This window comes from Patagioenas fasciata, chromosome 6 (genome assembly GCF_037038585.1).
Source record: "Patagioenas fasciata isolate bPatFas1 chromosome 6, bPatFas1.hap1, whole genome shotgun sequence".
Classification (NCBI taxonomy): Eukaryota; Metazoa; Chordata; class Aves; order Columbiformes; family Columbidae; genus Patagioenas; species Patagioenas fasciata.
In genome coordinates this window covers 31,890,232-31,906,612 of record NC_092525.1, presented here as the reverse complement: position 1 = coordinate 31,906,612, position 16,381 = coordinate 31,890,232, and the positions used below count along the sequence as shown (strand labels likewise).

General features: G+C 35.6%; 1 protein-coding gene across 7 annotated transcripts in view; it reads right to left on the bottom strand.

Annotated features, from left to right (window-relative positions):
• EVI5 (ecotropic viral integration site 5) overlaps positions 1 to 16,381 on the bottom strand; it is a 107,342-nt gene that overhangs the window by 4,918 nt on the left and 86,043 nt on the right. For all 7 annotated transcript variants that reach the window (XM_065841702.2, XM_071810427.1, XM_071810428.1 and 4 more), the window contains one exon: positions 15,392 to 15,487. In XM_065841702.2, coding sequence (XP_065697774.1) covers positions 15,392 to 15,487 — 96 coding nt within the window. The remainder of the gene's footprint in view (positions 1 to 15,391; positions 15,488 to 16,381) is intronic.

Genomic DNA, 16,381 nt, shown 5'->3' with positions numbered 1-16,381 from the left:
AAGCTAGAAATTCAGTGGTAGAAAAAAGTCAAACTAAAATGTTACTTTCTATTCCCTTTAAAAGGCTTCAGCAACTAGTTATTGAGATTTGCTCAGTTCTGAAGTAATAAAGAAGAGTTTTAACAAAGCCTGACAGTAAATATTCAATCTACTCACAGTAGGAGAAGCAAGTAATACACAAGTGATATAAAAATATAAAAATATGACCACTGCTTTGGGTGAGTGAAATTTGTTTTGGCAGACGCCAGTATGTTAAATCTTAAAAAAAAATAAAGATACTGAATTCTCAGTGCTTATAACAAGAGGAATCTAAAAATCAGAGTTCCCTCTTTACTTGTCCCCACCTTAGGAAGAGTAGGAAGTCTTAGTAAGATTTCCTGCCTAAAAACCAAACATGATTAAAAAGAAAACTAGAATGTTGCTGAAAGTATGATCTGACCACATTTAGCTGAAGAGAAACAAGTCAAGCATTTTCAAATACCTGTTCTATAATTCAGAAAAACATTGTCAACATGCAAAGAGAGATTTAGAAGTCGAAATCTAACTACAAGCCAATTAAAAATATCAGTTATGATCTATTAAATTATAATTACAGTTAACATTAATAAAAGCAGTTGAATTGGAGTTCTTAAGAATTCCTGAGACTATCAGTCCACAGCATCTAATGGGATCCCTTCTGGTACTTAACAGTTGACTGCCACTTACTGCAGACACTCTCCTATTGTGACATCACTCCAGTTCACAGCATACACTAGTACACAATCACTTCTATAAAAAAAGCTCCTAGTAACTTCTTTTGGAATAATGCTTATCTCAGCAAATGAAGCAGCTGCAGCATCTCAGACTGAATGAACGGAAAATAGTTTGTCATTTGGGAGACAAATATTTGTAGGTAGGTACTACAATGCAGGAACACTTCTGCACACGCACACAAAAAGAATGAGGAACATTAAGGTTGCAGGCCTTTTCATGCTACTTGGCCACTTCCATGAACACAAACAACTCCTTAGATATCTTAAGCTCTCTGAAGACCATTTTAAAATATACGGTTGTACCTCCACAGTGAGTCACATTCATACCGAAACCATCACAACATGAAGACTGCACAAATGGAGACATCACGAGCTAAATGAATAGCTGCAGAAACTAATATTAGCAATCCATCACATAAAACAATTCTTGGCAAGTTTAATGGCTGTACAGCTACAATGCAAATGTGTTTCTGAAGTTCTGCAACAGAATCGGCTTCCTTATATGAAAGGGACTGCTAAGCAGGCATTGTGACAGAACTGTATCAGAGCGTTTTAATGAAAGCCATCGTGTATTGATCTTTGAAAAGTCTGAGATTAAAAAAAACCACTTAAGTACAGTTTAATGTATCCTGCAATAAAGAAGAAGTTTAATGCAAAACCAAGCCAATTTTAAAGACATTGTTCATTTTCCTCAAGCATGAGACAGTTCATACACAAACATGTGGATCATATGCAAAAGACAGAGGATAGTCTTCTGAGAACTTCCTGACAACTTGTATAGTTCTCAAGATTACGTGTCAAATAAGTCAACAACACTTATTACATATAATACAGTATTTGTTTAGAAACAGTGACACATTCTCTAACAAAGTTAAAAATAAATTTGAAAAATATATTTGAAATGAGAAATGTGTTATCATTGCAACTGTATTAGGACAAAGCTCAAAGTTGTGGCTTTTATTTCGGTGTCAGTGAATTTCCTGTTTCGCTTCAGTTAACATTAAGTTTTTTTAATTAAAGTCATAACTATAAATGCAGGCATCATCAGGATTATTGACTTGTAAGTAACAGCCATGAGCAATGCCAGACAACCGTCATTCTTGGAAATTACTGATGATTCAAGAAGCCCAAACCAATGCTGAATCCAGGATCTCTCATTTACCCTCTTTGCTCCTGTTAGCCAATCACTGTTGTCCCTTCTGAGGAAGAGGCCCTAATACCATGGACTCACTGTCTGAAAGATAACAAACAGCTGAGAGGGGCTGTACGGGCTTCTCTTCCCTTTTGATCCATATGAAAAGCTGCAGAGATGGCCACCCCCACATCTCATACCAAATCCATCTTGGTTTCTCCAATGACACATCTACTTCTGTTAAAAACGGAATTAAAATACATTTTGTAGACCTTAAAAGATACACAAGGAATATGGTTTTTTAAAAAAAAAAAGGAGGGAGGAAGAAAAAAGAAAAAATGCGATGAACTGTCTTTTCCTTTCACTGTGAGGCAGGCATGAGAGAGATCTGCAACAATCTGATACACTTCATAGAGAAATTCAGGAAACAGATTGGATCTTCTGTTATTGCTTTCACATACTTGTCTTTTTTTTTTTCATTTAAAATATTAAGATTAAAACTCTTCCAGAACAACTTTGAGTCTTCTCGGATTTCTTAAAGATGTTCTGCTTCAGGTTTAAGATCTGTCTAACTAACTTTGAGATTCATATAATAGAAAATTATATTCTCAAATAGGAAGTGTTTTTATGTTGTTCTATTTACTGCTCCTTCACCTGAGATCTAATTTGTTGTCAAAATCCAAAAAAATCCCAGCAAATTAGCTACTTTCTATTGAAATCAAGGTGTTAACACATTCCAATGGGTTGTTGAAGAGTCATGGATGTAGGAAGAAAGTGAATACATTTAAAAATGCATTAAAAAACCTGGAAAACTATCACAGGGAAGTTTTATTACAACACTACCATGAACAAAAACATACTTTTCTCCCTTGTAGTTTACCTAAACTACAAATATTAAAGTTAGACTGAAGTGTTTAGGGTGGGGATTTGACAAATTTGGGGTTTAGCGGATTGGAATAATCATTACATAGTTTTATGATTTGTCTTTGCTTTTGCCTCCCCCTCGCCCTGAAAAGTGATGTTTGTAAGGTAGTACTCAAGATTCTAATCAGAGTCTAACTTAACAAATTAGACGAGTTAAGTAAAATCAAATAAACTGAAATTGCAGTGCCTAAGGTACTTGGACTGAAGAAAGCAGGAAATATCTTTATCACACTTACAAATGACACACGGTGAGAGCGTTTCAAAAATCTGTTTGCAAAATTGCTTCCTTTGCTTACTAGTCATAAAGCACAATTAAACATTTCATTTATCATGGGGCCTTTTTTTTTTTTTTAAGACATAGTTTTGTCTTTGCTATCCTTTGAATGTGGAAATTAATTTCTTCATCTAAAAATTTTCACCCAGCAGAAGTTTCAGTCAGATAAACAAAATGCTGATTTTTAGGGAGTCTAGCAATGACCTTTGAAATGAAGTTGTTAGGCAGTTCCTGTAGGAAGAGCCAAGCTGCACTCCAGCATACTCAAGACCGTCTGGGATCTACTTTAGCACATTTGGCCATTTATTTGGGACTGAGTTTGGCATGACTAAAGCGGGAAACCTGCACAATCAACAACAAACCCTGAAAAGAGTTGATCGCTCCACAATAGTGCAAGTTTAGTGGTTTACATAAAATAGTATTTCTAAAGAAGATAAGCTATAAAATAGTAGCCTCCTAAAGAAAACTAATTCTGCTTTCTATGGATGAGTTCAGAGATGTATTTGCTTCCTGTTGGTATTATCTCATCTGTCCCCCAAACAATTTTATAACGCTCACACTAAGATAAAAATAAGTGACAAAAACTCTTAGAAAACTTGGTGGAGTACTTGGCTCCTTATTTTAAAGTGTAATAAAATGAATCTTGGTGAAGAGTTCATTTGATTTCTTGGGATTTTTAGGACAAGCAGAAAGAAGCAGATAGAGAAAATTAATTTGATATTACTTTCAGTATGGCAGAAAGGTTCAAAGAAGGCTGATTTGCAGAATAACCTAATGGTAGGAAGACTGCATCTGTCCATATCCAGTTGTCTCCAGGGTCCCATATGTCTGAACTTCTCGATCTACACTTTTTCAAAACAGTACAACTGTTTCTAGAGTTCATAAGTGGAACTCAATCCAATCTAATACAGCTGCAGTATGATCTGTCCACTTGTCACTGCAATTGCAGCAAAACACCTCGAAACTGGCAGCAACAACAACAGAAGCTGACCTGAAGTCAGAGCAAGTATTCAGCTTCAGGCTTGAGGGGCCCAAAGCAGAACAGCAGCGAATAACAGTATTAGATACCCAAACAGACCTAGGCTGCTTCTTTTGCTTGTACCAATATGGCTGCTATTTTTAAAAGGTAAAAATCCAAAGAATCTCCAAACAGATTTTTTTTTTGGTCATCTATAGCAGGATTAAAAACAAGAGTCATAAAGTACTACAACATTAGATGAATCTGCCCCACTCATCATTAACTCGTTGGAATCCAAATTACTGTATGTAATTAACTACTAAATTATTCTGTTTAAGAAAATAATTACCTTTGGTTCTGAAACTCGTACTTTTAAAAGGATGATCCAGAGAAACACGCTGGTATACATCCTGAAATATTAATCTCAAATGCACTTTGCTGACCATATCACTAGACAGAGTTCAAACCATTGCAGTGTGTCATAAGTGAAAAGCAAAAGAGCAGCAAGAAATTTCCAAGACTGAGTCATTTCAGGCTTCCGGCTTTAACAGCACGTAAATATTTAGCCTCTGTTTTAAATCGCCGGCTTCTGTAACTCATATTCAGTCTCACAGTAACACAAAATGCTTTAGAAACTCCCTGTAGATGTCAGGAAGATTAAATAAAGTCTATTGAATCATTTTAATGCATTAAGAAAAAGTTCATGTCCAGTTGTCCTGCTGTTTCTTTCATAATGCTCTGAATGCATTCTTACATTTCCTGACTTAAGTTTTTATAAAAAGTGTTTTTTCAACATTATCAGTTAAAAAGCACTTGAGCCAAAAGGAAATATGATGTTAAATGTATGTTGCATATCAGTTTTACCATAGACGAGTCTGCTGTGTTGTAAACGTGACAAAGATTAAAACTAGCAGCAAGTGTTCAGACCAGAAGGTTTCCAGTGAATCAGAACAGGAAACCAATAAAGCAATCAATGGGAGGTCATGACTTTTTGATCACTGCACTGTATGGTTAAAGAATCTGGTTTTGATCTAGTGCCGTATAATCAAATTAAACTTTGAAGTTCTGTATCAAATATGCAATTGAAATACCAACAGTGCTAAGGAAGTATCAAACTTTTAAACTCTTTTCGAAACAAATCAGTCTTTGGTAACTGTAAGTAAAATTTTATCTACTGAGGGATTTTTTTTAAGATCTGACAAGTTGGTTGCAGTGTGATTGTATGCAATTCCAAAAAAAGTTCTAAGCTGACTTAGTGCTGGGAAGTTTCTATAAATAGCTAGTTGGTAGGTGGAAGGAAAGTTCCTGGAAACTCCTCCTACAATAAGTTCTAATGAAAGTGTTTATTTGGAGTGAGGACATGGCAACAAATATATTTTAAAATAGCAGCATGATCACACTGAATGTACTGCAATTATTATATCCAAGGAACTACCTGAATCTCAAATGCTCCTTCTCCCTAGAGCATGCATCTGTAAATGCAAAAGTTACTGAAACCTCAAGCATTAACTAGAATGTACGGGCTGATACAGAGACTGAAAATGTACCATTATGGGCAAGTTACAGGAAATGATCATTTCGCACTTTTACTCTGTCCTTTCAAAGCAGGAGTTAAACTCAACATTTTAAAATGGAATAAGTAACATTTATTTTTGCCTCCACTTGCAGAAATTACTTTCATCTGTGCTGGCTGCTATTCTGAGAGTGATAAAATAATTTTAGGAGGGGTTTCCATCACATTTCCAATGTTTGCCCCACTTATATTCAGATAAATTTATAGAGACATATTACAAGCTCATACATAGCATTCTTCTCCTAAGCTGTTTCTCACATAGGTGGCACCTGTATATGGTTGCTGACACAAAACTTTTTGCAAGGAACAACTACTCAGACAAATTAAAACCAGTAGAACCTCAATCCTTTCACTTTTTAATCCCCAAAACTTGATTTATAGGCAGAAACATAGGATAGACCCTGACATTGCTATAATTAGCACAGCAGACAGGTCACACAGCTTCAACACTCAAGAGAAGAGCATTATTGTCATGATAATGAAATAATTTTATAATCAGTTTACTTGCTTTGGCTATCCAGACAAACTCTGCACAGGGACTTAGTAGATTAACTTCTAGATTAACTTCTAATACTGCAATCAACAACTACTGTATTGCTCAGCAAGATGGATCTGGAGCTTTGGCACAGTAGGATACAGTCAGGAAAAAAAAACACAGAGGAGGGGGGAATGTTTGTAAAGAGAACAGTCACCAATCTTCATTTATTTTAATCACTGAATCTACTCTACCAGTAGTGACAGTGAAACAGTTAAGATTCATACCTAAACTGTTGCCGTCATCTGAGTGAACAAAGTCACACCTATTCCCTTTGAGGACAGACTACATCACTGTCCTGCTTACACTGGTCATATTCAGAGGTTGCCTTTATTCTCACCAGAGATGAAAGACATTTTGTTGATGGTGTTGTTACTGGGGGCGAAGGGAGAGGAATCTACTTTACCTGATGCAAAGATGAAGATGTAGTTTGTAGCCAAAGATTTGTGGTATGGAGTACCACCATTACGGAATCAATCCTACCTTTTGGGGCAAGTGTAATATGTCTGTATTAATTACACTATGAACACCCATTCAAAATTAATTGAGTTAAACAACAGATGTTCATAAAATATACAGGGATTCCATTGTGCAATAACACTTCTGCCTGTTGATTGCTTAGTTAAGCCAGACAGTTTCTAAAGCTAGTTGTTTTATCAAGGGCAGGGTAACTAAACTGGAGAAAGTTATTGGAGAATGAAGACTCCCAATCTGTTCAGTCTCACACTTCTGTAACAATCTTGGTATTATCAAGCCAGTATAACATCTCTGACTCTTAAGGACAAGCTGAAATAAAGGAATAAAGCGATTCACTTTTCTAAAGCATACAGTATATATTTAACTATCCTGTGTAGACAAAGCTGCTATGTTAGATTGGGTATTTGCAAACCACATGATCTCACAAGCGCTATCTTATCACATCACGGGTTCCTCAGACTGACCACAACCACTTAAATCAGACCCTGCCAGCACAGAGACTCAGTAACTTTGACACGTACTAGCAAAGCAACTACATTTTTAGCTGTCCAGCAGCTTTGCAAGAACTTCATTTGTGGGTAGGGAAAAATCTGATTGTCTCTTGTCCAACTGTGCTTGCAAGATACGGTAAAAGAAAAGCACATGATTTATTGTGCTATAAACTTCCACCACAAGTCAAAATGCTTACTTCGTAAATCTGAGGGCTAACATATTTCCTTTCAGGGACAACATTTCTTATCAAGTAAGACAACATTGATTGAGAGCTGCATATTTTGAAAGCATTTGTCTAGTAAACCAAACTAATAGAAGGTGTTAATGTGATTCTACTCAGTATTGAGAAACAAGTGCTTTGCAAGCGTTAATACAGTACTTTAGTACTTTTAACAAACGTTACAGACTTTGTGAGAACTATGAAGTGAGAACAATATAAAAATTGACTGAAATAAATCCCACAAAGATTAGCTAGTTCCATGAAAGCAAGTAAAATTACAATTGGAAGGAGACAAATATACATCTGCCTATACTACATAGAAAATAAATAGTATACTCCTTTCAGAAGAACAGGGGGAAAAATAAGTTGGCAAGAGGCTCGAGTAGAAGAGCATTATATCTAATCATGAATTTTACAGGAAGAGTACTAGGCCTTTTTGGACTTGCTCTTCTCTCTTCAGTTCTGATGAAATAAGTGTTACCTATTTCTGTTTCCAAGATATCTAAATGCTGATAAATCTGATCTTCTCTCATTTTCATTTGCCCATATGATCTGATCCACTGCTAGCCAACACTTCATATACGTCTTCTGAGGAGAACTTTAAAAAAATTCTAGTAGGTTGAACTTTAACTAGAATTTGCTTTCACCAGTTAAACCTTCTGTCCCCACCATGCAAAGCTATGTGTAACTCATTCACAGCTTTAAAAGTTAAAGATGTGCCTGCACTGCAGTCATGACTACAACACAGCACAGACACATCCAAACAAAGTAGCTGGACATCAGCAGTCCACGTATAGAAGGATGAAAGCTCAGTTATTAACCCTGCTCCTATGTGTAGTCTAGTGGTACTTCATATAAGAGAACATTTCATCTGTTAAGCATTGAATTTGACTCAAAGGAAGTCTAGGAACAAAATTAACAGAGAAAAGGAATAATGTTTCCTGCTGGTATCCCATAATCAAGATGCTGTTATTGCAAGAGAAAGAAGAGCTAGGAATGCTGCTAGAAGCGGCCAACCCATCAAGTGTTACTCCAGTACACCACAAGCAGCAGCATAATTTCATGCTCATCCATGGCTGATGCATAAGTTGTCATTTATCTGCTTGTAAAGATATCCCCTCATCTCCTCAGGGGACTAAACTGTGCTGGGGACCAGAACCACTTACTGATTTAAGATTATTAGCTAACAACAACAACAAAAAAATAAGGAAATAATTTGGAAGCTTTAAAACAGCTTACCTACCACACAAGTTTATGATATTCAAGACCAAAGGAACTGTTAATGGGGTTTAAACCTCCCTCCTGTGTATTATAGTGCATTGAATTTTATTTAGGTGTTGTATTATGTGGCCTATATAGGTGGGCTTTTTAAATCCTTCACATTGATTGCTATTGTTTAATTTCCCTTCTCCATTTTAGTTTCAGCAGTGAAAGCCTATAAAGCTAACCCAAGCTGTAAAATGTATCCTTAATTTAGCCATATTACCAATTACTCCCTTGGTCATAACTTATGCATTATTTATCCTCAAAGTAATTACTGAAAGTGTCTTGAATTTTATTTACACAAGCAAAATCTTTTAAAAGCATATTATTTAATCTCCAACTTTTATATCTCTTTTCATTAAGACAATCTTGAAATGTTAGCTCACCAGGAGCAAGATAAGTCCATGAGATAACACCTATATCAGAACCTTACTGACTGCATTAGGTTCTTAAAACATAATATCAGATCCAGTCCTAGATAAACTATATGTATGTGGGAACGGAAAAGTAGTAGACTAGTGGTCACTACTTCTTTGAATAGTCATCAAGTTTTCAGATAGTGAAAATGGGAAATACTTAGAAAAAAAAAATGCCCCCCTTTTCTGCATTGTCTATGTGTAAGAATTTAATCACCAGAATTTAACTTAAAGTTATTATTATAGCCTTTAAAAAGCCTAAAAAAAAGTATTTTTATGAAATAATAATGCTCCAGTCATCTGTCATCTTGTTCTTTTCCATTGGCCATGCTGAAATTCTGTTAACACGGGCAGTTTGCAGAGGGTTTTTTAACTGTTGGAACAGTGCACCACACTAACGTCAGGATTTTGGTTTTCATTCAAATACCAGAAACATATGCGTAAGATTTTCAGGTTAGAAAACATCCTTGCGTCCTCTCAAAATATTGGAAGTAATTATTTAAGGTTATAGCTCATTACAGAGGACAGCTAGGAGAAAACTAGCTCCATGTTCTGACATTGGTCAATAGCAGATGCCTGGGAAAGAATGTAACAATAAGCAAATATATAGGAGTACTTTACCAAAATGTCCTTCCCAAACTCCAGCAAGTAGCCCATTTTTCAACTATACATGTGACATTTGTGTATCTCCAGGGATTATTTTTCCCCCCATGAATTTAGGCAGTTATTTTTTCCAATCTGTATTAACATGGATTTTAGTATATGAAACAATTTTGGATCTAAAAGAATTTAAACTGTTAAATTTGCAAAAATCATATCCTCTAGTGTTTTTTCAACACAACTCCAGTTTCATTTGAAGATCCTTATTCTCGCACTGGAAGAGAAGTGAACAACTGCTCCCTACCCATCTTCTTCATCCTGCTTACAGTTTGAATATTTTATACCTCTCCCTTCAAAATTCCTTGGATGAAAAAAGAAAACCCAACCATTTCAATGTACTAATGTTATCCAGACACCGAAAGTAGGTGAGTGGGAATTAGCTGATCCTCCTTCTTAGGGTCACAAGTTTCACTGGTTGCTGAAGGTAACTAGACAACAGCTAACAACAGTATGAGAAGAAAAGCAAGTGCACAAAGAAACAAGTTGCTGTATTTCAAAACTTGCTATTTTGCTTCTGTGATTTTCCCTGGTAACTTTGTGTTTATTACACTTTTACCATTAGTTCAGCCAACTCCTAATTCAGTCATTTTTTTGTATCCCCTGATAATCGAAAGAGATAAAGGAAAGTAACATCCCAGTATCTTTTGAAAGCTCTACTCAAATCTAAGACAAGAATTGCAGATAAATTCCCAGAAATTACCCTCTCTCCTCAACAAGTCTCCTTGATGCTATACAGTTCTGAAACCTTTTATCTGGAATTTTTTTTTTTTTTTAACCTAAGACTATAGAACAAGAGGAAAAGGTGCCAGGCTTATAAAGAATATTTTGTATATCAAATACCAAATAATTTGTCAAAAAGGAAAAAAAAAGGTATCACTAAGCTCTGAGTATTCTTCAGTTGCTCACAAGCTAAAAACGACTACTGGATCCCTCAAGTATAGGAAAACGTTGTTAAAATAGATTTTAAAGAGCTATCTTCAGCATCCATATTCCCACTTTCTAAGGAAAAAAATGCATGCTAAGTGAAGGAAGCACTAAGTTTCTCTATGTTGCTTCTCCCCTTCATAAAGCTATGCATAGTACTGGCCTTATGAGGTGCTCAGCAATCCCAAATTGTAGAGACTACTTCCTTTTGTGGACTTGCTTACATTAGGCACAATTTAGCTTTTAATATGAAAACTGTTGTAAGATTAAAGCAAACCTACGTTTGAAATACTGTAGAAATATAAATAAGAAACTGAAATTTAACAGCAAAACAAACTCACTAAAACATTCCAAGAGGCACAAAAATCAGCTAGCAGTATGACAAACTTTACAAAGTTTCACTTGATATACAATTTAAACTTAAGCACTTCAGTCCTAAATCACAAAGTCTGTAAGACTGGAAACCACTTGCTTTGTCTCCAAAGGTGTCTTGTGGTCTGCCAGTGTAGTTTGTGGGTAAGCATGTCAATTCTAATCTTTTGTACCACTCCTGTAATCTAGGTAACACATACAAGCCTTGCAACATCCAACAGGAAGCAGAGACAGCTGCTGTGTAATATATGTAAAGTGACTGCATGTACAGAGGGGTAGTGCATGAAATGTAGAACTTCAGTTTATAAATCATTTAATTCCATTCAGTCTGAATTAAAAGTAAAGAGTGGCAAACTACAAAGAACCTCCACCTTTTTCCCCCAGTATGTGATTTATGTTGAAATAAGTAACAGCTAGTTCAAGATTTATCTTAGTCAGTTTTTCTTAAGCCTTCAACTTTACTTAATGGAAACTCGGCCAAACTTTATACGTATTCTTTCCTACATGAGAGTAACTGCTTTACTTCAGTGCTATCTACTGCAGCCTGAGAGTATGTAGCTCACAGTACAAATCTTGCAGTGCCTGTATACTCACACCGTTTATGTTACAACAGTTAAAGCACATTAACTGTAAGGTCAAGCGACATAGTGCTTAGACCTTTTTTCTCTTGTGCCAAAGACAAGGCAACCAAGCCTGTGTACTTTGTGACAAGAGTAACAAAGTTGCTTCACAGAAGCTCCAGCCTGTCAGGACTACACAGTGGAAAAGTATTTTAGTTTAAAATCCTGCTAAGTTAGGAGTAGTCAAGAATGTGGTAGAGATAGCTTTAAGAATAGAAGGAAAATGGAGGAAGAAAGAAAATGCCAGGTAAAAATCTTCCAATTAATGAAAATACAAATGACAATGGGACACAGATTCCTGACTAGGCAAGCAGAGTGTTTAAGTCTAGCGCATATTAAAAGCTATGAAAGAATTTTATGTCATGATTTCCTGTTTGAATCTGTGACAATCCTCAAAATTTCAGGTTTTCACGCTAGTTTCAGCCTTCAACAATAAAGCCATAAGGCATAAGCATCTTTGTACCCAATAAAGCAACTCAGCCATTGAGGAAAGGAAGTATAGCACTAATCTGACATTAAACGCACACAACTTTACACAGGATTAGCTACTGGCTACCTAGAAATGCTACAGCCTCTGAGTGTCCTTCCATTATGCACCAGTTATTATTCAAATGTTGATAGCTTGTGTAAAAGATTAAAGGATAGCTGTCAGTAACTTTCTAGTGAACAGAAAAATGATTGACGTGTATTTACTGAAGTTAAAACTGCAAGTTAATAATAATTGCTTTACATGGTTTACATCTATGCGAACTCTAAGTGAAGTTATGGCTGCACTAAGGAATTTAAGTATGAATTCAGCATTTAACATAGTAATGATGTTAAATATTTTGATTCTAACCCATATTTGGTTAGTCAAGTTAGTGCAAAGAAAGAGCGATGTGAGTGATGTGAGTAGATCTAAGGTGGCATGCACAAAGCAGAAGTCTAAAACAGAACTCACATTGTTACAATGTTCCCAAAGCTCCAGCTTTTGTCTGTTTGCTTTCCTAAGTGTTGATCAAATACGAGTTTAAGACCTACTGTGAAGCAGTCAGTAAACAATTCAGCTTATCATATTACAGAAATCCACTGGCTAGGTATAGGAGGAATCAGGCAGGTATCTTGTTAGGACAAACCAAAAACCCAATATAGTAATTTCACTTATAGTTATTTTACCTTATTTGAAAGGTAAGAAAAAAGGTATCATATTTTTCTATGTAATTTACCTTGTACATTTAATAGCAATGTGCCTAATCGGTTCCGCTTTGGATGCCATATTACTAGTTTCCAGTATGTGCAGTTTTACTCAGCAACAGGAACACAAAAAACTTGAATTTACTACCAATAAGTCTTCTTATAATATGATTTGAAGAGTGATTGTAGCATTACTATTCTCAGATGACTAATATAATAAAAGCAGCTGAAATTTATCCTTTAGGCTGCAAGCTGAACACTATTTAAGATGCATGCAGAATTTTGAGCTCAGAAAAGGAATACCAAAATTATTCAGTGGGCTCAGATTACAAAGGGGAATCACTGGAGAGGATTTAGCTGTAGACCCTGGGCAGCAGTGCCTTTTACATGTTAACCAGTTGCGAGGTTGTGGTCAGCATGTCACATATACCATCACCCTATCTTCAGGAAGATGAATTTACAAATTTGTAACGTTTCTTTTAGCTTTTGCAGAAGTAGAATCAAAAGGCAGCTAGCCAAAGAGCATGGTCATTAATGGATCTACACATGAAGATACTTCAGTGCAGATGTAAAAAGTTAGTTTATTTAATTGGTACTGACTAAATGATACTAATCCTAACACTTAGCAGTTGAGGGCAAACATTTTTCCCCTCTTCCTATTGCAATTTTATTCAGATTTTGCTGTTTCAGGAAACACTGCAAAGTTCTTTACTTAGCAGCTATGTTAATCCAATACTTTATTTATTAGCACCAACTTACCTATAAATACTACATACATTTCAGACTTAAACCTTACATTATCTCAAAATCAGCCCAGTGGGTTATTCTCAAAATAAAGGATTGTGCATTTCTTCCAAACTCTTAATTTAAAAAAGAGACATACGTAACAGCTGGGAGGAAACAGACAACACAGAAATAGTCATTAGTAAACAAGGACTTCTAAGGTTTAAGAAACTCTGTGTAAGGAAGCATTCAGAAATTCTGCCAAAGTAGAACTAGTCTACTAGACACCGAGTTTCTTCCTACTGTTTCTATCTATTCTAGAATGAGATACTTTGTTCTATAGTGTTTACCTAGTTTAGAAATTACAAATAGAGCTACAACAAAGCACACATCTGGAAGAGGAGCGCTCTTCTATGTGGAATTAGTCCAACTCTGCTATTGTTGAAATTAATATTCTCCCTAGATGATATTTTCTTTCAGTCAAACTGAAATGGTAATAAAGATTTGTCTAGATTTAACTGTTTAGGAATCACTGTTATTACTCAGAATCATCATTGGTCTGTGAGCTAACAAACTTCATCTTCATTCCAACCTGTTCACATTAGCTTATACACAATTGTAAGCCGTATGACAACTGAGCATATGACAAATGTTTGTATAGATAAAATGATGCAATAGCTTTCCAACAGCAATCCTAGTTTTCTTCCAAAGCAGTGGAAGCCTTTTTATTCATAATGCAAAATATTTGGTTTTCTGGGAATTCCACAAGTAACTTACTTTCTCATAAGGAACAAAACAAGCTAGTTATAGTCCTTTAATGGAAAACACCAGGTTATTGATTTTTAAACTTGTTAAGTGAGCTTAATGATTGGTAAAGGTGCTGGACCGATGGCCCTAGAGAGTATCCTCAATCTATAACATAGACAGCATTCCAAGATCCTCTACTTTATTGTAACTCTCAAGGGATTGATCCTAAAAGGTTGAATCCACTAAGGTTGTTATGAAAACACTACCTACACTCAAATAAATAACCCATTTATTTAACAAAAGCAAGAAGGCAACAAACAAGTAATTAGTTTGCAGTGCTCTGTGATACTGTGGTTTTAAGCAACACTATCAGAGCTGTATATTAGAAACAGAAGAAGACTACAATGCAAAGATGACCGCGCATTTTGCACACAGTGTGGTATTAGGTAAAGACATTTCTTCACAATTCAGGATTAACTGAAATGAGCCATTGAGCACAGTGGTTACATAAGGCATTTTGGTTTCAGGACCTTTTGATCTTTTTAACTAACAGAAAGTTGCTACAACTATTAGAGCAAGGAAGTTTGAAGACAGAAATGTCATAGGTTGAAGGTTTTGGCAGTTTAAAACTCAAAAATCTGTTAACTGATATTAAGCAAGCATCCTTTTTCTTTTAAGCAACCTCAGTATACTACCACTTAATTCATTCTCACATTATCAAGAACCAAAAGAAAATCTAAACGTGGACTGTTCTACTTGCAAAAATGCAGTTTAGTTTCTAACTACGTTAGCCTTACAAGTTGTAGCAAATAAAGACATAAAAGGGCTTATTTTCATGCACACAGCTCCAAATACAATAAATGCAACACAGTGAAATATGATCAACTCATGAAATTAAGGAAAAAAACTAAGACAGAATGTAAACACTGATCTCACGGTCAAATCATGTAACTAAGCAATTTTTTTGCTCTTTTACATCCCAGAATAAGGGCAAGATTCAGGTATAAAAGTTTGTTTTCTTGCATTCACTTTAAATAACGTATGTTAGCAAAATCAGGTACTGAAGCTATAATAACTAGTAGAGAAGCAAAACCTACTACAAATGAAAGAAAAGACAAAAGGTGCAAGTGATCAGAGACAGTATTTTATTACTTACCTCATGATGCAGCTCAGCTATCTGATCTTTCAGTTCTCTGATGTACTGGTTAGAATCAGATTTATTAAGCTGCCCTTGAATTTTTCCTTCTTCTTTCTGTTTTGGTTAAAAAAAGAATCTTATTCAAATTATTCACAGATATTCTATATTTAAAATCTTATTTTAACCATCTTCATATTTTTGTCATGAACAGAAGCTATTCACAGACACCATCCAGTACTTTACAACTAGTTCAAATTACAGCAGGTAACTAGGGGTGTCAGTAGCTCAGACCAAACTGACCTCAATACCAACCATCCTACAGGCAGGGTTCTACGGGGGACCATGAAAAATTAAAGCTTCACAGGTGGAATTCACATCCAGTGTACATGAGGGTTGCATATGTAATTTAGTAACGCATCCCTCCAGAATACTATCAATATATGAAGCCTACGTTAGTCTACATTATTTTCGCTAATGTGAAGTTTTCATTTAGTAACAAGGAATTTCCCTTTGTCTCCGAGTCACAAGTAAACAAAACATGTTCATTCATTGTATTGTAGGACATGTGCTGGAAACACTATATAGGACAGGCTTTTTTCTCCCCTAAAAAAAAAAGTTGTAACATTTAAAATATTGTGGTATTTATCATATAGGAGTTCCAGAGAGCATAAGTGAAGTATGTCCCCTAACACCAATACTGCAAGAGGTACAGATCAAAATTGGCAAGTAAAAAGCCAGAGAAAAAGAGGAATGTGAGATTTCCCTCATTTGTCAGCCAAATGCAGCTCCTAAATTTCAAGATGCTCAAGAAGGTGTCATTTACACTTGAATGCCTGCAACACTAATTTTCAGCTTGTCTTTAAAGGGAATCATAATGTGACTGAACCAAACCTGGCAAATCTGAGATAAATAACCACCTTGATGGAAAAGGCAGCCCATGTCCTCAGTTTGCTACTAGTAAGTCAAGAGCGGTGGTTTTTTTTGTTTGTGTTTTCGCAGCTGAGTAAT